At 48.9% G+C, this 23505-nt stretch overlaps 1 protein-coding gene across 1 annotated transcript in view; it reads left to right on the forward strand.

Annotated features, from left to right (window-relative positions):
* DNAH8 (dynein axonemal heavy chain 8) overlaps positions 1–23505 on the forward strand; it is a 593387-nt gene that overhangs the window by 567293 nt on the left and 2589 nt on the right. Inside the window, exons 84-89 of the mRNA XM_075338922.1 lie at positions 965–1081; positions 5898–5999; positions 7458–7618; positions 7699–7855; positions 18891–19043; positions 21088–21277. Of these exons, the coding sequence (XP_075195037.1) occupies positions 965–1081; positions 5898–5999; positions 7458–7618; positions 7699–7855; positions 18891–19043; positions 21088–21277 (880 nt within the window). The remainder of the gene's footprint in view (positions 1–964; positions 1082–5897; positions 6000–7457; positions 7619–7698; positions 7856–18890; positions 19044–21087; positions 21278–23505) is intronic.

The following is a 23505-nucleotide window of genomic DNA, read 5'->3' on the forward strand; positions in this document are numbered from 1 at the left end:
TATGACAGTGAGAGGCTTTATATGTAGAAATGCAGATGTTCAGTTTCTTGAACCTCGGTCTAAATCGGTTTTATTTGGTTGTATGTGGGCGGCATGGTGGCTCAGTGGTTAGCACTGCACGGTGGCTCAGTGGTTAGCAGTGCAGTCTTGCTGCGCTGGGGTCCTGGGTTCAAATCCCACCAAGGACACCATTTGCAAGGAGTTTGTATGTTCTCCCCGTGTTTGCGTGGGTTTCCCCCGGGTTCTCCGGTTTCCTCCCACACTCCAAAGACATACTGATAGGGACTCAAGATTGTCAGCCCCAATGGGGACAGTGTTGCCGATGTATGTAAAGTGCTGCGGAATATGTTAGCGCTATATAGAAATAAAGATTTGATTTGATTTCTTGAAAAAAATAAAGATTTGAGAGAAGGAAGTGGAAATAAGGCCACGTTCACACTGATTCTGGTGCAGTTTTTATTCCAGAAGTAGCAGGAACATGCGTTTCATTGTTTTCTATGGGACCCTGCGCTGTAGATAAGGTGACATTTTTTTTTTTGGCTTTGAACACTTCATTGCAGAAAAAGAAAACTTGTTGTTTCTTGAGCCGATTTCCTGCAAAAGGTAGAATCGTGCTACATGCGAAACAGCATTGATCAGCGACCGACCGCCGCTGCGCAAACTGCAAATCCAGAGCCGCGGTGTAAGGCTGTTACAATGCGTTTTTCTGACAGTAACAGCTTCAGGAATGCTGGAGGTTTTTGTTTTTTTTTACCGTGGAGCGTGTTTTTTGGTTTTCATTGCTGTTTTCTGTAAATGTTTTTTTTCGTGTTTGTCTTGGGTAATTTTCAGACATTATGCAGTTATTAATAAATGAGCAGTTGATAAAACTGACAATTTTTTTGAAGCGAAAAGGTGTCTTTCAGGTGTTTTTTTTTTTCGTTTTTCCCTTGATTTCCCATTAAAATCTTTTTTTCTTTGGCAGGAGAGGTGCAGATACATCGCCCTGGGCTGGAATATTCCTTATGAGTTTGGCTCTACAGACTTCACTGCGAGCGTTCAGTTTATGCAGAATCATCTGGACGAGTGCGGCGCCAGGAGAGTAAGTCCGTGCTCATGTGATAAAGCCTGTGATACAATGTATCCCGCTCTGTGCACAGCACTGCTGTACAGCTGACGCTGCGGATCCTTCCATACATTGTATCATAGTGTGAGTCTTGTCTGTGTGAGATGGTAAATCTTGTGCTGTTAATGGTACAGTTTATGCACCCAGTTCATACTTAGCATGGTGTTCCAAACATTATTTCTTAATGTTACATACATACAGACATGACAAGTCTGGGAAGTACTAGAGTATATCGGTATCTAGTGAGTTGATCCCTGGTGGAGCCTTGTCTCACTCCTTCTATATATTACATGTATTCGGTATAGTTTAAGCAGCAGACAAATCAGTGTCTATACCAGAGGTCTCAAACACGCGGGCCGCATGCAGCCCCTCAGGCTGCTTCGTGCGGCCCCCAGGCCCGTGGCACTGTTCACTATTGCTGCAGGTGCAGGGGCCGCAGGCACTGTCTGCGCTTTATGTCAGATGAATGTTTTGTTGGCGCTGCGCTCTTGCGCCAGCAATACAATCATCTGACATAAATCGCTGACAGTGGCTGCGGCCCCTGCACCTGCCACGATAGTCACTGGGGGCCGTATAAAGCAGAGATGAGGCAGCCGAGGGAACGCGGGACAGGTGAAAAGAATTGTGTTGGGGTTTTTTTGTGTGTGTATGTGAAGCACGGCACATTAACCCCTTAGCGACCTATGACGTACTGGGTATGTCATGGCTCCCTGGTACTTAAGGACCCATGACGTACCCAGTACGTCATGGAAAAATCGCAGCCCCGGTGGCTGCGATCGTTTTGCAAATACCTTAGATTCGGGGAGGAGGGGACCGCTGCCTGACCTCAGGAGGGGTGGTGTCTCCTCCCCGGACCTACAGAGGCTGTGATTGGCTGACGAACGCCACTCAGCCAATCACAGCCACTGTAATGTTTCAGCCATTGAAAATCGCTAAAACATTGAAATCCAGCCATGATCAGTGCAGCTGTAGCCCTGATCATTGGCTGGAGCTGGGTGACCTCTGTTTCACCCGCCCCCAGCTCTGATTGGAGAGACCGGCCTTGTGACCGATCTCTCCAATCACTGTGGATCTGGGGCCAGAGACCGCCCCCTCAGCGTCACTCCTGAGTCTGTGGATTTGGAAGCTGAGGAGAGCGATCGGTAAGTTATAGCCACTGCCCGCTTTCACCCGCCGCCGCCCCCTCCGCCGCCACTGCCCCCTCCGACCCATTACTACAGGATGGGGACAAAGTGCGCACATTACTATGGGATGGGGATAAGGCTGGGGACATTACTATAGGATGGGGACATTACTATAGGATGGGCACAATACTATTGGATGGGTACAATATTACTATAGAATGGGGACAAGGCTGGGGACATTACTATAGATTGGGGACATTACTATAGGATGGGGACAAGGATGAACACCTTAGTACAGGATGGGCACATTTCGATAAGATGGGGACAAGGCTGGGGACATTACTATAACATGGGGACAAGGATGAGACACATTACTACAAGATGGGGACAAGGATGAGCACATTACTGTGGGATGAGCACATTACTGTGGGATGAGCACATTACTGTGGGATGAGCACATTACTGTGGGATGAGCACATTACTGTGGGATGGGGACTAGGATGAACACATTACTGTGGGATGGGGACTAGGATGAGCACATTACTGTGGGATGGGGACTAGGATGAGCACATTACTGTGGGATGGGGACTAGGATGAGCACATTACTGTGGGATGGGGACAAGGATGGGGAACATTACTGTGGGATGAGCACATTACTGTGGGATGAGCACATTACTGTGGGATGAGCACATTACTGTGGGATGGGGACTAGGATGAGCACATTACTGTGGGATAGGGACTAGGATGAGCACATTACTGTCGGATGGGGACTAGGATGAACACATTACTGTGGGATGGGGACTAGGATGAGCACATTACTGTGGGATGGGGACTAGGATGAGCACATTACTGTGGGATGGGGACTAGGATGAGCACATTACTGTGGGATGGGGACAAGGATGGGGAACATTGCTGTGGGATGAGCACATTACTGTGGGATGAGCACATTACTGTGGGATGAGCACATTACTGTGGGATGAGCACATTACTGTGGGATGAGCACATTACTGTGGGATGGGGACTAGGATGAGCACATTACTGTGGGATGGGGACTAGGATGGGGAACATTACTGTGGGATGAGCACATTACTGTGGGATGGGGACAAGGATGGGGAACATTACTGTGGGATGAGCACATTACTGTGGGATGGGGACAAGGATAGGGAACATTACTGTGGGATGAGCACATTACTGTGGGATGAGCACATTACTGTGGGATGAGCACATTACTGTGGGATGAGCACATTACTGTGGGATGAGCACATTACTGTGGGATGGGGACTAGGATGAGCACATTACTGTGGGATGGGGACTAGGATGAGCACATTACTGTGGGATGGGGACTAGGATGAACACATTACTGTGGGATGGGGACAAGGATGGGGAACATTACTGTGGGATGAGCACATTACTGTGGGATGAGCACATTACTGTGGGATGAGCACATTACTGTGGGATGAGCACATTACTGTGGGATGGGGACTAGGATGAGCACATTACTGTGGGATGGGGACTAGGATGAGCACATTACTGTCGGATGGGGACTAGGATGAACACATTACTGTGGGATGGGGACTAGGATGAGCACATTACTGTGGGATGGGGACTAGGATGAGCACATTACTTTGGGATGGGGACAAGGATGGGGAACATTGCTGTGGGATGAGCACATTACTGTGGGATGAGCACATTACTGTGGGATGAGCACATTACTGTGGGATGAGCACATTACTGTGGGATGAGCACATTACTGTGGGATGAGCACATTACTGTGGGATGAGCACATTACTGTGGGATGAGCACATTACTGTGGGATGGGGACTAGGATGAGCACATTACTGTGGGATGGGGACTAGGATGAACACATTACTGTGGGATGGGGACTAGGATGAACACATTACTGTGGGATGGGGACTAGGATGAGCACATTACTGTAGGATGGGGACTAGGATGAGCACATTACTGTGGGATGGGGACAAGGATGGGGAACATTGCTGTGGGATGAGCACATTACTGTGGGATGAGCACATTACTGTGGGATGGGGACTAGGATGAGCACATTACTGTGGGATGGGGACTAGGATGAACACATTACTGTGGGATGGGGACTAGGATGAGCACATTACTGTGGGATGGGGACTAGGATGAACAGATTACTGTGGGATGGGGACTAGGATGAGCACATTACTGTGGGATGGGGACTAGGATGAGCACATTACTGTGGGATGGGGACTAGGATGAGCACATTACTGTGGGATGGGGACTAGGATGAGCACATTACTGTGGGATGGGGACTAGGATGAACACATTACTGTGGGATGGGGACTAGGATGAACACATTACTGTGGGATGGGGACTAGGATGAACACATTACTGTGGGATGGGGACTAGGATGAGCACATTACTGTGGGATGGGGACTAGGATGAACACATTACTGTGGGATGGGGACTAGGATGAACACATTACTGTGAGATGGGGACTAGGATGAACACATTACTGTGGGATGGGGACTAGGATGAACACATTACTGTGGGATGGGGACTAGGATGAACACATTACTGTGGGATGGGGACTAGGATGAGCACATTACTGTGAGATGGGGACTAGGATGAACACATTACTGTGGGATGGGGACTAGGATGAGCACATTACTGTGAGATGGGGACTAGGATGAACACATTACTGTGGGATGGGGACTAGGATGAGCACATTACTGTGGGATGGGGACTAGGATGAACACATTACTGTGGGATGGGGACTAGGATGAACACATTACTGTGGGATGGGGACTAGGATGAACACATTACTGTGGGATGGGGACTAGGATGAACACATTACTGTGGGATGGGGACTAGGATGAGCACATTACTGTGGGATGGGGACTAGGATGAGCACATTACTGTGGGATGGGGACTAGGATGAACACATTACTGTGGGATGGGGACTAGGATGAACACATTACTGTGGGATGGGGACTAGGATGAGCACATTACTGTGGGATGGGGACTAGGATGAGCACATTACTGTGGGATGGGGACTAGGATGAACAGATTACTGTGGGATGGGGACTAGGATGAGCACATTACTGTGGGATGGGGACTAGGATGAGCACATTACTGTGGGATGGGGACTAGGATGAGCACATTACTGTGGGATGGGGACTAGGATTGGGCACATTACTGTGGGATGGGGACTAGGATGAACACATTACTGTGGGATGGGGACTAGGATGAGCACATTACTGTGGGATGGGGACTAGGATTGGGCACGATACTACAAGGGGATAAGGATGGGCACGTTACAACAACATGGGGAACATTACTAAAAGATGTTGGTCAAATTGTATATATAGTGCTAATTGTGACACTATTAGTTACAAAAAAGGGGAATAAAATGTAAAAAAAAATAAAAAATATTTTTTTTATATATATATTTAAGCAAAGAATGTGCACGTTTGCTATAATAAGCAAGTGAAAATGTTCAAAACCAGTGATCCCAAGGTGTGTTAAAAAAAATTTATATTATATATGGTACCAATAAAAATGTCACTTTGTCCTGCAAAGAAGGCGGCCCCCCAAATAATTTTTTCCCTCTGTGCGGCCCATACACCCAGCCGAGTTTGAGACCCCTGGTCTATACTGATCCTTCTCTCTCGTCACATGTGTAGGGGGTGTCCTGGAGCACCATGAGGTACATGATTGGAAAGGTGCAATATGGAGGACATATCACCGACCAGCATGATAAATGTCTCCTCAGCTGTATTACAAAGGTACGTAGAGATTATTACACATGAGATACATACATGGATAGAGAGATACAGTGATTATGGCACAGATATCAGCTTGATTGATGCGAGATAGACAGATGGATGATGGATATGACATTTCGGCACCTACATAAGACACATATAATGATACATACATAACTGGTAATTATCCCCTCTGTAATGACGATAATCACTGTTTACTCGTGGTTATCATTTCTCCTGTATCCGCACATAGTCGGGTGTACAGATAACATTCATGTATCCATAGAAACACAAGTTTGTTATTTAGGGGCAATTAGCACCACCAGAATAGAAACTCATGAGCCCCCTCCACCCCCGGCAGTTCACACTCCTGACCCACAGGAGACATTCTTGTGAATGTGGAGACTTTCTACAGTTTCTTCCTACAACCATCTTCAAGGACCAAAAGTTTCTTCACAGACAACTACGCACTAATCCCTGTGTCTTTATGAAATCATCACTCACTGGACACTATTAAATCTGGGGTCTGTGTCACTCACTGGACATGTATCCGATATATCCGGTGGTCTGTGTCACTCAGCGGTTGTATACCCGATATATCCGGGGGTCTGTGTCACTTACTGGTCATGTACTCGATATATCCGAGGGTCTGTGTCACTCACTGGACATGTTCCACTATATCCAGGGGTCTGTGTCACTCACTGGTCGTGCAGCCGATATAGTCGGGGGCCTGTGTCACATACTGGTCGTGTACCCGATAGACCCCCGGATATATGTCACTAAGCAGTCGTATACCCGATATCCGAGATCTGTGTCACTCACTGGACATGTACCCGATATATCTGGAACTCTGTGTCACTCACCAGTCGTGTACCCGATATATCCAGGGGTCTGTGTCACTCACCAGACGTATACTCGATATATCCAGGGGTCTGTGTCACTCACTGGTCGTGTACCCGATATATCCAGGGGTCTGTGTCACTCACCAGACGTATACTCGATATATCCAGGGGTCTGTGTCACTCACTGGTCGTGTACTCGATATATTTAGGGATCTATGTCACTCACCAGACGTGTACTCAATATATATACGGGGTCTGTGTCACTCACTGGTCGTGTACTCGATATATCCGGGGGTCTGTGTCACTCACCAGACGTTTACTCAATATATCTGGGGGCCAGTGTCACTCATCAGTCGTGTACCCGGGGGTCTTGTGTCACTCTTTGGTTATGTACTCGATATATCCGGGGGTCTATCTCACTCACCAGACATGTACGCAGTATATATGGGGGTCTGTGTCTCTCACTGGACTCGCTCACATTGGGTTTGTTTAGTCCTTGCCTATCTCGGGCTGGTGGTCCCTCGGTCACTCTCTCCATTGGAGTCTGTGCCAGTTGCAGTGACGTCTGATCACTATTGCAGCTTTTCTCATTATAGCCTGTGTAATATAATGTGTATCCTTCTTTATCGCCTTCTAGGCTTGGTTCAGTGAGAAGATCTTTGATCCGACCTTCTGTTTCTTCACGGGATATAAGATCCCTCCCTGTAAGACAGTCCAGCAGTTCCTGAGCCACATCCAGTCTCTGCCGCTCACTGACTCCCCACAAGTGTTCGGCCTGCACCCCAATGCTGATACTATGTAAGAAGCTCCCCTGTAAACACAGACCATTCCCTGTGATTGTAGCCAATCATCCCTTATTATCAGTGCGTATATTACAGATATCAGAGCAATGCAGCCGTCGCCGTCCTGAACACCATGAGCAGCGTGCAGCCCTGGGGAAGCCATGAGCAAGCCGCGGAAACTCGAGAAGCCGTTGTATATGGACTAGCTGAAGACCTGCTGGAGAAGCTGCCCCCGGACTACAACCCCCATGAGGTGCGTTACTATATTATCCCTCACCGCTCCCAAAAATACAAACATATCATTCCTACAGTTTGACCTGCTGCCTCGGGGTGTGGCTGTCCCACGGACAAGGTGCAGCCGGATTGTATTATGGCTTCTATTCACACATTAAACCCTCCCGTCTGAGTCAATTATCTTTTTTTTTTTGTTATTTTCCTCCCTTTCTGTTATCACTTTTCACATTGTGGTATAATGTTTTGTGCAGACGAGTTGTCGTGTTGTGCGGCACCGTCCTCATCACCGCACAATGTTCTGAAGAGAGGAGAAATGGGGAAAATAAAGCACAATGCAGACATTGATTTGGTGTTTTCTGATAATTGATTCAGCAGGATTCTTCAGGTCAAGTACGATCAAAAAAATTCACACGTTTTAAAAAAAAAAAAAAAAAAAATCGTATCCTTATGAAAATATTTTGTCTCTGTCACCATTTATTGAGATTAAACTTTTGTGTGATATTATCAGTGGAGCGGCGTGTCAGCTTTATTTTTTGCGTGGAGAGTTTTAGTATTTATTGAGATACATTTTTACACTTTTGAATGCTTTTTAGAGTAAATCGAAAAGTTTATTAGATTATCCCACAATGAGGTCAATACAGCAATGTAATATAACTGAAATGCAATATATAGTAAGCAATTACACAGTCTTTTCAGTAGCCGAACATATGCAACAATAGTTTGATTAGTCTATAAAAAAAGGAATCCTTATTGATCCTTTGTAGATAAGCAAATAGGAAAAAGCAAGCAAGTGAGATTTAAGAAGGCGCAGGATGGGGGGGGGTGAAGAAAGGTTGGTGTAGAGGAAAGAAAAGGAAAAGTTTCCCACAAAGTCACTCGTATTACATGTAAAGTACAAATAAATATAAAAACATCTTATGCGTAGGGCGACCAGGTGATGAACTCCTGGGAACCTCAGGGCATAATCCACGTCCTAAGACGTTTATCTGCTAAACTAGATATTTGTCCTAGTGATTCTTCCATTCGGATGGTTTAATTTAGCTTTGCCACAAATTCGGCACTTGAAGGAGGTTCTTTTTGTTTACAATGTCTAGGAGGTACTTCTCACATAACGAGATCGCTGTTGAGTCACGGTTTTTGTGACGCAGCAGTGACCTCATTAGCGATCTCGCTGTGTGACACTGAGCAGTAATCTGGCCCCTGCTGTGAGATCGCTGCTCGTTACACACAGTGCTGGGTCATTTTTTGGACGTTGCTCTCCCATTGTGAAGCATACATTGCTGTGTATGACACTGAGCAGTAATCTGGCCCCTGCTGTGAGATCGCTGCTCGTTACACACAGCCCTGGTTCATTTTTTGGACGTTGCTCTCCCACTGTGAAGCACACATCGCTGTGTGTGACAGCGAGAGAGCAACGATCTGAATGTGCAGGGAGCAGGGAGCCAGTGTCTGGCAGTCTGCGGTAAGCTGTAACCAAGGTAAATATCGGGTAACCAAGTGAAGCTCTTTGCTTGGTTACCCGATATTTACCTTGGTTACTAGCATCCGCCGCTCTCAGGCTGCCAGTGCCGGCTCCCTGCACACGTAGCCAGAGTACACATCGGGTAACTAAGCAAAGCGGTTTGCTTATTAACCCGATGTGTAGTCTGGCTAGGAGTGCAGGGAGCCAGCGCTAAGCGGTGTGCGCTGGTAACCAAGGTAAATATCGGGTAACCAAGGGAAGTGCTTTGCTTGTTTACCTGATATTTACGTTAGTTACCAAGCACAGCATTGCTTCCACGCGTCGCTGCTGGCTGCGGGCTGGTCGCTGGTGAGATCTGCCTGATTGACAGCTCACCAGCGACCATGTAGTGACGCTCCAGCGATCCTGACCAGGTCAGATTGCTGGTGGGATCGCTGGAGCGTCCCTAAAGTGTGACGGTACCCTAAGAATCAATCTCCTGACCACAGACAAGTGTCTAAGCAAAGCTCTTCTATAGCCCGAGGCCGGGACGTCACTCAAAAATACAAGGGCTGGAGCCATAGAAGGCTGTACCTGGGTATAGAGAGTTTAAGAAATCCCAACACTGCTTCCTAGAAGTGTCTTATAATCGGGCATGACCACCATACGTGAGAATAAGAAGCCGTCTCATTGAGACAGGTCTAACAAATAGCCGGGGCACAAGGAAATATTGTATGATTAGCCGAGGGGCATCTATACCATCAGGATTTTATAATTCCTCTCCCGTGATAAAGAGAGGTAACGAATGTTACATCACATGAAAGCCTTATGTGTCTAATATACAGTACAGACCAAAAGTTTGGACACACCCTCATATCTCTAGAACAACTGTTAAGAGGAGACTTTGTGCAGCAGCCTTCATGGTAAAATAGCTGCTAGGAAACCACTGCTAAGGACAGGCAACAAGCAGAAGAGACTTGTTTGGGCTAAAAAACACAAGGAATGGACATTAAACCAGTGGAAATCTGTGCTTTGCTCTGATGAGTCCAAATTTGTGATCTTTGGATGCAACCACCGTGTCTTTGTAGAAAAGGTGAATGGATGGACTCTACATGGCTGGTTCCCTTCGTGAAGCATGGAGGAGGAGGTGTGATGGTGTGGGGGTGCTCTGCTGGTGACACTGTTGGGGATTTATTCAGAATTGAAGGCATACAGAACCAGCATGGCTACCACAGCATCTTGCAGCGGCGTGCTATTCCATCCGGTTTGCGTTTAGTTGGAACATCATTTATATTTCAATAGGACAATGACCCCAAACACACCTCCAGGCTGTGTAAGGGCTATTTGACTAAGAAGGAGAGTGATATGGGGTGCTATGCTAGATGACCTGGCCTCCAGTCACCAGACCTGAACCTAATTGAGATGGTTTGGGGTGAGCTGGACCGCAGAGTGAAGGCAAAAGAGTCAACAAGTGCTAAGCATCTCTGGGAACTCCTTCAAGACTGTTGTAAAACCATTTCCGGTGACTACCTCTTGAAGATCATCAAGAGAATGCCAAGAGTGTGCAAAGCAGTAATCAAAGCTAAAGGAGGCTACTCTGAAGAACCTAGAATATAAGACATATTTCTTTGTCGCTCCTAATTGGGAGACCCAGACAATTGGGTGTATAGCTACTGCCTCCGGAGGCCACACAAAGTATTACACTTAAAAGTGTAAGGCCCCTCCCCTTCTGGCTATACACCCTCCCGTGGGATCACGGGCTCCTCAGTTTTCATGCTTTGTGCGAAGGAGGCACACATACACGCATAGCTCCACTGTTTAGTCAGCAGCAGCTGCTGACTATGTCGGATGGAAGAAAAGAGGGCCCATACTAGGGCCCCCAGCATGCTCCCTTCTCACCCCACTTTTGTCGGCGGTGTTTGTTAAGGTTGAGGTACCCATTGCGGGTACAGAGGCTGGAGCCCACATGCTGCATCCTTCCCCATCCCCCTTAGGGCTCTGGGTGAAGTGGGATTTACCGGTCTCCAGGCACAGAGACCGTGCTCCGTCCACAGCCCCTGGGGAATCTGCTGGATATGGAGCGGAGTATCGTCAGGGACAGGGCCCTGCTACGCCAAGGTACTCTGTGTCCCCGTACAGACCGCGCGCACACTGCAGCATTGCTGGGTGTGTTAGTGCGCCGGGGACAACAGCGCTGCGCGCTGGTGCCATTCCTATCTACAGCTTTGCTGAGAGGGGACATGTATTTGAAACTGCCGCGCGGCCGCTGTTGTCAGTTTTTTCGCTGCGGCGTGGCTGGGACTTGTGGTGCGCCGGGGACTTCCGCGCTGGCCGTGCATATATCACGGCCGCGCTTATTACTCGAGTCCCCGGCTTTCTGCGGCCTAGTTTCGTTTCGTTCCCGCCCCCAGGCCTGCCAGTCAGGGGAAGGGCGGGACGCTATACAGAAAGTCAGCGCAGAGGGCTGGAGTCTGCTTTGCATACTCCAGCCCTCACACTGGGCACAGTGGGACGCCAGTTTCCCGCACTTTGTTTGAGGCACGCCCACGATCCCTCTCTTCACAGGACGCCGGCAGCCATTCCTGTGTGCAGTCTGAACTGGAGAGAGGAGACTGGGAGACCCAGACACGGGATTCTGGTGCCCACACACCCTCTTTTCAGCGGGCGGTAAGCTGCCCTCAAGGGCTGACCCCCACTGGTGCCGAAGTGTATATTGTATTTTATGCTTGCAGCTTTACATTGCACTGTACGGTCGCTGGGGATCCTCTGCTATATACCCTCCTAGATTCTCAGAGGACACAACAGCATGTCGACCGCAAAAAGCAAAGGTGCTAAGGCACAGGCTTTCTATGCTGCTTGTACCGCTTGTGGGGCTGTTCTACTGGCAGGTTCCACTGACCCCCACTGTGTGCAGTGCTCGGCCCCTGTGGCACTTGCCCGGCCGGGGCCTCTGCTGGAGGTGACCCAGGCAGAACCTCCTGTAAATACTGTCCAGGTGACAGGGACGGAGTTTGCAGTCTTTGCTGACAGATTGTCTGTGACTATGACTAAAATTCTTGAAACATTGCAGTCTAGACCAGTACCTCAGGCCATGGACACTGTTAACTCATTGCTCCCTGGTCCCCCTCAGTCGGAACAGCTCCGGGATCCGGGGGTGTCTCTTGCATCCCAGGGTGATGGCTCTGACACGGACGACAGTCCCAGACAGCCTAAACGAGCTCGCTATGAGCGGCCCTCGACTTCATCACACTGGTCAGGATCCCAGCAGGACTCTCTGTATGATGAGGCGGAGATAGCTGATCAGGATTCTGATCCTGAGACCGCTCTCAATTTGGATACACCAGATGGTGACGCCATAGTGAATGATCTTATAGCGTCCATCAATAAAATGTTGGACATTTCTACCCCTGCTCCTCCTGTGGAGGAGACAGCTTCACAGCAGGAGAAATTCCATTTCAGGTATCCCAAGCGTAAATTAAGTGTATTTCTGGACCACTCTGACTTTAGAGAGGCAATCCAGAAACACCACGCTTATCCGGATAAGCGTTTTTCCAAGCGGCTTAAGGATACACGTTATCCTTTTCCCCCAGACGTGGTCAAGGGCTGGACCCAGTGTCCCAAGGTGGATCCTCCAATCTCCAGGCTTGCAGCTAGATCCTTAGTTGCAGTGGAAGATGGGGCGGCACTTAAAGATGCCACTGACAGGCAGATGGAGCTCTGGTTGAAATCCATCTATGAAGCTATCGGCGCGTCGTTTGCTCCAGCATTCGCAGCCGTATGGGCACTCCAAGCTATTTCAGCTGGTCTTACACAGATTGACACGGTCACACGTACATCTGCTCCGCAGGTGGCACCCTTAACCTCTCAAATGTCTGCATTTGCGTCTTACGCGATTAATGCTGTCCTAGACTCTACGAGCCGTACGGCAGTGGCGTCCGCCAATTCCGTAGTTTTACGCAGAGCCTTGTGGTTAAGAGAATGGAAGGCAGATTCTGCTTCCAAAAAGTGTTTAACCAGTTTGCCTTTTTCTCGTGACCGACTGTTTGGGGAGCGCTTAGATGAAATCATTAAACACTCCAAGGGTAAAGATTCATCTTTACCTCAGCCCAGGCAAAATAAACCCCAACAGAGGAGAGGACAGTCAGGGTTTCGGTCCTTTCGAGGCTCAGGCAGGTCCCAATTCTCCTCGTCCAAAAGGACTCAAAAGGATCAGAGGAGCTCAGATTCTTGGCGAACTCAGTCACGCCCAAAAAAGACAGCCGGAAGACCCGCTACCAAGGCGGCTTCCTCATGACTTTCGGCCTCCTCTCTCCGCATCCTCGGTCGGTGGCAGGCTCTCCCGCTTTGGCGACATTTGGCTGCCACAGGTCACAGACCGTTGGGTGAGAGACATTCTGTCTCACGGGTACAGGATAGAGTTCAGCTCTCGTCCTCCAACTCGCTTCTTCAGAACTTCTCCACCTCCCGACCGAGCCGATGCTCTGCGGCTAGCGGTGTCCACTCTAAAAGCGGAAGGAGTGGTGACCCCCGTTCCTCTTCTGGAACAAGGTCACGGTTTTTACTCCAACTTGTTTGTGGTGCCAAAAAAGGACGGGTCATTCCGTCCCGTTCTGGATCTAAAACTGCTCAACAAGCACGTAAAAACCAGGCGGTTCCGAATGGAATCCCTTCGCTCCGTCATCGCCTCAATGTCCCAGGGAGATTTCCTAGCATCTATAGACATCAAGGATGCTTATCTCCACGTGCCGATTGCTCCAGAGCACCAGCGTTTTCTACGCTTTGTTATAGGAGACGAACACCTTCAGTTCGTAGCTCTGCCTTTCGGGCTGGCGACAGCCCCACGTGTCTTCACCAAGGTCATGGCAGCAGTAGTAGCAGTCCTGCACTCTCAAGGTCACTCTGTGATCCCGTATTTGGACGATCTACTTGTCAAGGCACCCTCTCAAGAAGCATGCCAACACAGCCTGAACGTTGCGCTGGAGACTCTCCAGAGTTTCGGGTGGATCATCAACTTTTCAAAGTCAAATCTAACTCCGACCCAGTCGCTAACATATCTTGGCATGGAGTTTCATACTCTCTCAGCGATAGTGAAGCTTCCGCTGGACAAACAGCGTTCACTACAGACAGGGGTGCAATCTCTCCTTCAAGGCCAGTCACACCCCTTGAGACGCCTCATGCACTTCCTAGGGAAGATGGTAGCAGCAATGGAGGCAGTCCCTTTCGCGCAGTTTCATCTGTGTCCATTACAATGGGACATTCTCCGCCAATGGGACGGGAAGTCGACGTCCCTCGACAGGAACGTCTCCCTTTCTCAGGCGGCCAAGGAATCTCTTCAGTGGTGGCTTCTTCCCACCTCATTGTCAAAGGGAAAGTCCTTCCTACCCCCATCCTGGGCGGTGGTCACGACGGACGCGAGCCTGTCAGGGTGGGGAGCGGTTTTTCTCCACCACAGGGCTCAGGGTACGTGGACTCAGCAAGAGTCCACCCTTCAAATCAATGTTCTGGAAATCAGAGCAGTGTATCTTGCCCTACAAGCCTTCCAGCAGTGGCTGGAAGGCAAGCAGATCCGAATTCAGTCGGACAACTCCACAGCGGTAGCATACATCAACCACCAAGGTGGCACACGCAGTCGGCAAGCCTTCCAGGAAGTCCGACGGATTCTAACGTGGGTGGAAGACACGGCTTCCACCATATCCGCAGTTCACATCCCAGGCGTGGAAAACTGGGAAGCAGACTTCCTCAGTCGCCAGGGTATGGACGCAGGGGAATGGTCCCTTCATCCAGACGTGTTCCAGGAGATCTGTCGCCGCTGGGGGATGCCGGACGTCGACCTGATGGCGTCACGGTACAACAACAAGGTCCCGGCTTTCATGGCACGGTCTCACGATCACCGAGCTCTGGCGGCAGACGCCTTAGTTCAAGATTGGTCGCAATTCCGGCTACCTTATGTGTTCCCACCTCTGGCATTGTTACCCAGAGTGCTGCGCAAGATCAGGGCCGACTGCCGTTGCGCCATCCTCGTCGCTCCAGACTGGCCGAGGAGATCGTGGTACCCAGATCTGTGGCACCTCACGGTAGGCCAACCATGGGCACTACCAGAACGACCAGACTTGCTATCTCAAGGGCCGTTTTTCCACCTGAATTCTGCGGCCCTGAACCTGACTGTGTGGCCATTGAGTCCTGGATCCTAGCGTCTTCAGGATTATCTCGAGAGGTTATTACCACCATGAGACAGGCTAGAAAACCATCCTCCGCCAAGATCTACCACAGGACGTGGAAGATATTCTTATCTTGGTGCGCGGCTCAGGGAGTTCCTCCCTGGCCTTTTGCATTGCCTACTTTTCTTTCCTTCCTGCAATCCGGGTTGGAAAAAGGTTTGTCGCTCAGCTCCCTTAAAGGACAAGTCTCAGCGCTATCTGTATTTTTTCAGAAACGCCTAGCACGACTTACTCAGGTGCGCACGTTCCTGCAAGGAGTTGGTCATATCGTCCCTCCTTACAAGCGGCCGTTAGAGCCCTGGGATCTGAACAAGGTTCTAATTGCTCTCCAGAAGCCGCCTTTCGAGCCTATGAAGGATGTTTCCCTTTCTCGTCTTTCACAGAAAGTGGCTTTTCTAGTAGCGGTCACGTCTCTTCGAAGAGTGTCCGAGCTAGCGGCGCTCTCATGCAAATCTCCCTTCCTGGTGTTTCACCAGGACAAGGTGGTTCTACGTCCGGTTCCTGAGTTTCTCCCTAAGGTGGTATCCCCCTTTCATCTCAATCAGGAGGTCACATTACCTTCCTTGTGTCCTCATCCAGTTCATCAATTTGAGAAAGGTTTGCATTTGTTGGATCTGGTCAGAGCACTCAGGATCTACATTTCCCGCACGGCGCCCTTACGCCGCTCGGATGCACTCTTTGTCCTTGTCGCTGGTCAGCGTAAAGGGTCGCAAGCTTCCAAATCCACCCTTGCGCGGTGGATCAAGGAACCAATTCTTGAAACCTACCGTTCTGCGGGGCTTCCGGTTCCTTCAGGGCTGAAGGCCCATTCTACCAGAGCCGTGGGTGCGTCCTGGGCATTTCGGCACCAGGCTACGGCTCAGCAGGTGTGCCAGGCGGCTACCTGGTCAAGTCTGCACACCTTTACCAAGCATTATCAGGTGCATACCTACGCTTCGGCGGACGCCAGCCTAGGTAGACAAGTCCTTCAGGCGGCGGTTGCCCACCTGTAGGACAGGGCTGTTTGACGGCCCTATCACGAGGTATTCTTTTACCCACCCAGGGACTGCTTTTGGACGTCCCAATTGTCTGGGTCTCCCAATTAGGAGCGACAAAGAAGAAGGGAATTTTGTTTACTTACCGTAAATTCCTTTTCTTCTAGCTCCAATTGGGAGACCCAGCACCCGCCCTGTTGTCTTAGGGATTTTTGTTTTTTTCGAGTACACATGTTGTTCATGTTGAATGGTTTCAGTTCTCCGATGTTTCTTCGGATTGAATTTGTCTTTAAACCTGTTATTGGCTTTCCTCCTTCTTGCTTTTGCACTAAAACTGAGGAGCCCGTGATCCCACGGGAGGGTGTATAGCCAGAAGGGGAGGGGCCTTACACTTTTAAGTGTAATACTTTGTGTGGCCTCCGGAGGCAGTAGCTATACACCCAATTGTCTGGGTCTCCCAATTGGAGCTAGAAGAAAAGGAATTTACGGTAAGTAAACAAAATTCCCTTCTTTCAGTTGTTTCACAGTTTTTTAAGTCTTTCATTCCACATGTGATAATTCATAGTTTTGATGCCTTTAATATGAATTTACAATTTTCAGAGTCATGAAAATAAAGAAAACTCTTTGAATGAGAAAGTGTGTCCAAACTTTTGGTCTGTACTGTATGTTTTCAAAATTTTGTGTTTGTTGCTTAAAACAAAATGTCAGAGTCTAATGCGATATTCACAGCAACTGAGAGCAGAGGAGGGATAAAATTCTTGTTTCTGCAAGGAAAGTCCGCGGCGGATATTCATGGTGATATGTCGCAGACATTGGGGGATCAATGCCCTTCATATTCCACAGGTAAGAACTGGGTTGCCAAATTTAAAACAGGCCACTTCAGCCCCAATGATGGGGAACGTCCTGGATGCCCGAGAGTGGTTTTTGTTGCGGAGATGGTCGATGCTGCGCACAACCTGATACTGGAGAATCCACCAATTTCAGCTGAAGCAATAGCAGACATCATGGGGATGTCCCGGGACCATGTTTGTGTCATTATCCATGAACATTTGGACATGAGGAAGGGATCTGCAAAGTGGTCCCCAAATGTCTGACCACAGATCAGAGAAGCCGCGAGTGACAACTTCCCGCTCCAATTGTCAGCGTGTCCGGACTGATAAAGCGGGCTTTACACGCTGCAACATCGCTGGGGTCACGGAATTTGTGACGCACATCCGGCCGCATTAGCGATGCCGTTGCGTGTGACACCGATAAGCGATTTTGCATCGTTGCAAAAACGTGCAAAATCGCTAATCGGCGACATGGGGGTCCATTCTTAAAAATCGTTACTGCAGCAGTAACGAGGTTGTTCCTCATTCCTGCGGCAGCACACATCGCTCCGTGTGACGCCGCAGGAACGAGGAAGCTCCCCTTACCTGCCTCCCGGCCGCTATGCGAAGGAAGGAGGTGGGCGGGATGTTACGTCCTGCTCCTCTCCGCCCCTCCGCTGCTATTGGGCGGCGGTTCAGTGACGTTTCAGTGACGTCGCTGTGACGCCGCACGGACCACCCCCTTAGAAAGGAGGCGGTTCGCCGGTCACAGCGACGTCGCCGGGCAGGTAAGTATGTGTGACGGCTCTGGGCGATGTTGTGCGGCACGGGCAGCGATATGCCCGTGTCGCGCAACAGATGGGGGCGGGTACCCACACTAGCGATATCGGGACCGATATCGCAGTGTGTAAAGTAGCCTTTAGATCTTCCTGGACCTTGCACAATACACTCCAATCCCTTCCCTGAGTGACGTTACATACGCACAGTTATTTTGGCGCTAACTTTTGTGCCATTTAGTGAAATATATGACTTTTTTCAAAACTGGTTGAAGACAAAAATCAAGAGCATTTTTTATTTTGGATAAAACTCATGAATCGCTTTCACCATTTTCAAAAATTTGCCACAAACAATGTGAATGATTAGCACAGGACATAAGAAGAGAAAGTGAGTTATTAATAATCCCAGGAGAGCCGGCGACGTTCACTGATGGACCTCGGTGCTCCGGTGTCAGCGCCATTTTCCCATTAACCACAATAGATTTCTGTGTTATGTTGCTGGGGGTTTCCGCGAGGAGAATTGATAGCACAAAACAGCGGTGTAGGGGGGCTATCAGACATACAGAAAGCAGTCTCCATTAATTCCTACACAGCGCCTGCCCTTTATCAATGCTCCCGCCATAACATAACCTGCCCATCAGAATACGGCCGCACTCATACATCGCACATGTCCTGCGGTATAACATTTACATCATGAACCGTCTACAAATATTCTCCCATCGGCGGCTGGGAAAATCGTATCTTCAGAAAAAGGTCATGAGCAGAATTAATATCTCCAGATGAAAAGTCTGTATGTGCAAGAAAGATGAAATATTACATGTTCTGCTCCATTTCAGGTGAAGGCGCAGCTGGAGAGGAGCGGAGCCACAAGCCCAATGAATCTCGTGCTTCGGCAAGAAATAGATCGGATGCAAAAGGTCATCTCCATCGTACGGAGCGGCCTGAGTGAGCTGAGGCTCGCCATAGACGGGACGGTCATAATGAGCGAGGTGAGAGGCCATATACAGCCGATGGGGAGTGTGAGGATGACGAGCTCTGCTCAGGGGCAGACTGCCGATATGTACAAGGTCAGGTCTCTGCACACTCGGGGTAAGGGACAGGGGATGTTATAGGGGGTCAATAGGGCGTCAGTCAATAGGGGCTCTTTATAGGGCATCAGTCAATAGGGGCTGTTATAGGGGGTCAGTCAATAGGGGCCATTATAGAAGGTCAAAAGGGGCTGTTATATGGGGTCAGTCAATAGGGGCTGTTATAGGGGGTCAGTAAATAGGGGCTCTTTATATAGCGTCAGTCAATAGAGGCTGTTATAGGGGGGGTCAGTCAATAGGGGCTGTTATAGAAGGTCAAAAGGGGCTGTTATAGGGGGTCAGTCAATAAGGGCTGTTATAGGGGGTGGGTCAATAGGGGCTCTTATAGGGGGTGGGTCAATAGGGGCTGTTATAGGAGGTCAATAGTGGCTGTTATAGGGGATCAATAAGGGCTGTTATAGGGGGTCAGTCAATAGGGGCTGTTATAGGGGGTCAGTCAATAAGGGGATGTTTTATAAGAGGGGGTCAGTAGGGGCTGTTATAGGGGGTCAGTTAATAGGGGCTGTTATAGGGGGTCAGTCAATAAGGGGATGTTTTATAAGAGGGGGTCAGTAGTGGCTGTTATAGGGAGTCAATAAGGGGATGTTATAGGGGGTCTATAGGGGCTGTTATAGGGGGTCAGTCAATAAGGGGATGTTTTATAAGAGGGGGTCAGTAGGGACTGTTATAGGGCGTCAATAAGGGCTGTTATAGGGGGTCAGTTAATAGGGGCTGTTATAGGGGGTCAATAAGGGCTGTTATAGGGGGTCAGTAGGGGCTGTTATAGTGGTTCAGTCAATAGGGGATGTTTTATAAGGGATCAGTAGATCAGAGCGGTTTCAGGAAGCTCTTCAGTATATACAGTGACTTGAAAAAGTATTCATACTTTTCCACATTTTTTCACCCTACACCCACAAGCTGAAACATATTTTATTGGGCTTTTATGTGACACCAGCACAGAGCACACGTATATGTGAAGTGTAAAGGAAATTATACTTTGTTTCTAATTATTTTAAAAGTCTAAAGGACGCTTTACACGCTGCGATCTTGCTAGCATGTGTACCAGCCCCCATCGTTTGTGCAACATGGGCAAATCGCTGCACGTGGCGCACAAAATCGCACGCACCCGTGACACTACTTACCTGTCTAGCGAACTCGCTGTGACCGGCGGACTACCTCCTTTCTAAGGGGGCGGTTCGTGCGGCGTCACAGCGACGTCACTAAGCGGCCGCCCAATAGAAGCGGAGGGGCGGAGATGAGCGGGACGTAACATCCCGCCCACCTTCTCCCTTCCTCATTGCCGGTGGACACAGGTAAGGAGAGGTTCCTCGCTCCTGCAGTGTCACACACAGCGATGTATGGAGCTGCAGGAACGACGAACAACATCGTACCTGCAGCAGCAACGATAACTGGGAATAGGGGGATGTCACCGATGAGTGATTTTGAACGTTTTTGCAACGATTCAAAATCGCTCATAGGTGTCACACGCAACGACATCGCTAACGCGGCTGGATGTGCGTCACAAAATCCGTGACCCCAACGATATCGCTTTAGCGATGTCGTAGCGTGTAAAGCGGCCTTTAGTCTGAACATTTTTCCATGCATTTGTATTCACCCCCGGAGTCAGTGCTGTTTCTGCTACCACCAAATAACTCGTCAGTCTCTTCTGATATTGAAAAAATATAAGTGATTCTGGGGCATCTGGGTGACAACCAATGTCACCTGCATTACACATCTCAGGTTGTCGCCCGGCTTCAGCTCTGTGGATGTGAAAGATCAGGAGATGGAGCAGATCCAGGAGACATTCACGGGTCCCGGACAGCGGAGTAACAACACTGATGGAAGCCGTGATAGCAGCCATATTGGTTGTCACTCAGGGGTCCCAGAGACCTCTAATAGGGGGCCAGGATTAGATAACATTTCATGTACCCACAGAGCACTGGACTGACCTCTGCTGTTTCTTCAGAGCCTCAGGGCCGTCTTGGACGATCTGTACCACTCCCGTGTTCCCGGGGTCTGGAGGAAGGCGTCGTGGGCGTCTGCCACGCTCGGATTCTGGTTCACCGAGCTGCTGAAGAGGAACAGTCAGTTCACATCATGGATTTATGAGGGAAGACCGAACGTCTTCTGGATGACGGGGCTTTTCAATCCTCAGGGTTTGTACTTACAACGTGCAGAGAATCCGCACTCAATCAGCAATTAAACCGCTCACCAGTTACTCCAGTTCTTCATTTAAGGTGGCGACTCGCTCCAGAAGCGCCCTCAGCCGTTCACTGCGCCCTCAGCCGTACACTGCGCCCTCAGCCGTACACTGCGCCCATCTCCTGCACCCCAGCTTATTGGATGTGTTCTCTGCAGCAGCAATAATCACTTCAGCAGAAGAACATTCATTCACACATTGTTGTTTTATTGCCACAAACAATAATTAAATACATTGTGAGCGGGCGGCGTGGCCATGCTGTGCGGGCCATGAGTTAGCGGCAGCATAGGGGAGGTGTGCGACCGCTCTGCACAGTGCCGGCGGATCCTCATCTATTACACCGAGCCTTCATAGGAAGAAATAATCAGTGCGATAAGGTTGTGTCATCCAACCTGTGTAACGGATCAGATATTATATACCGTATATGTGTGTACCCAGATTATACAGCATATGTAATGACCGCCAATGCCAGATATTATATACCGTATATATGTGTGTACCCAGATTATACAGCATATGTAATGACTGCCAATGCCAGATATTATATACCGTACATATGCGTGTACCCAGATTATACAGCATATGTAATGACTGCCAATGCCAGATATTATATACCGTACATATGCGTGTACCCAGATTATACAGCATATGTACAGTGCCTACAAGTAGTATTCAACCCCCTGCAGATTTAGCAGGTTTACACATTCGGAATAACTTGGCATTGTGACATTTGGACTGTAGATCAGCCTGGAAGTGTGAAATGCAGCAAAAAAGAATGTTATTTCTTTTTTTATTTTTTTTTTAAATTGTGAAAAGTTTATTCAGAGGGTCATTTATTATTCAACCCCTCAAACCACCAGAATTCTGTTTGCTTCCCCTAAAGTATTAAGAAGTATTTCAGGCACAAAGAACAATGAGCTTCACATCTTTGGATTAATTATCTCTTTTTCCAGCCTTTTCTGACTAATTAAGACCCTCCCCAAACTTGTGAACAGCACTCATACATGGTCAACATGGGAAAGACAAAGGAGCATTCCAAGGCCATCAGAGACAAGATCGTGTAGGGTCACAAGGCTGGCAAGGGGTACAAAACCCTTTCCAAGGAGTTGGGCCTACCTGTCTCCACTGTTGGGAGCATCATCCGGAAGTGGAAGGCTTATGGAACTACTGTTAGCCTTCCACGGCCTGGACAGCCTTTGAAAGTTTCCTCCCGTGCCGAGGCCAGGCTTGTCCAAAGAGTCAAGGCTAACCCAAGGACAACAAGGAAGGAGCTCCGGGAAGATCTCATGGCAGTGGGGACATTGGTTTCAGTCAATACCATAAGTAACGTACTCCACCGCAATGGTCTCCGTTCCAGACGAGCCCGTAAGGTACCTTTACTTTCAAAGCGTCATGTCAAGGCTCGTCTACAGTTTGCTCATGATCACTTGGAGGACTCTGAGACAGACTGGTTCAAGGTTCTCTGGTCTGATGAGACCAAGATCGAGATCTTTGGTGCCAACCACACACGTGACGTTTGGAGACTGGATGGCACTGCATACGACCCCAAGAATACCATCTCTACAGTCAAGCATGGTGGTGGCAGAATCATGCTGTGGGGCTGTTTCTCAGCCAAGGGGCCTGGCCATCTGGTCTGCATCCATGGGAAGATGGATAGCACGGCCTACCTGGAGATTTTGGCCAAGAACCTCCGCTCCTCCATCAAGGATCTTAAGATGGGTTGTCATTTCATCTTCCAACAAGACAACGACCTAAAGCACACAGCCAAGAAAACCAAGGCCTGGTTCAAGAGGGAAAAAATCAAGGTGTTGCAGTGGCCTAGTCAGTCTCCTGACCTTAACCCAATTGAAAACTTGTGGAAGGAGCTCAAGATTAAAGTCCACATGAGACACCCAAAGAACCTAGATAACTTGGAGAAGATCTGCATGGAGGAGTGGGCCAAGATAACTCCAGAGACCTGCGCCGGCCTGATCAGGTCTTATAAAAGACGATTATTAGCTGTAATTGCAAACAAGGGTTATTCCACAAAATATTACACCTAGGGGTTGAATAATAATTGACCCACACTTTTATGTTGAAAATTTATTAAAATTTAACTGAGCAACATAACTTGTTGGTTTGTAAGATTTATGCATCTGTTAATAAATCCTGCTCTTGTTTGAAGTTTGCATCTTATCAAACCTG

The sequence above is a fragment of the Anomaloglossus baeobatrachus genome, chromosome 3 (assembly GCF_048569485.1).
Source record: "Anomaloglossus baeobatrachus isolate aAnoBae1 chromosome 3, aAnoBae1.hap1, whole genome shotgun sequence".
NCBI lineage: Eukaryota > Metazoa > Chordata > Amphibia > Anura > Aromobatidae > Anomaloglossus > Anomaloglossus baeobatrachus.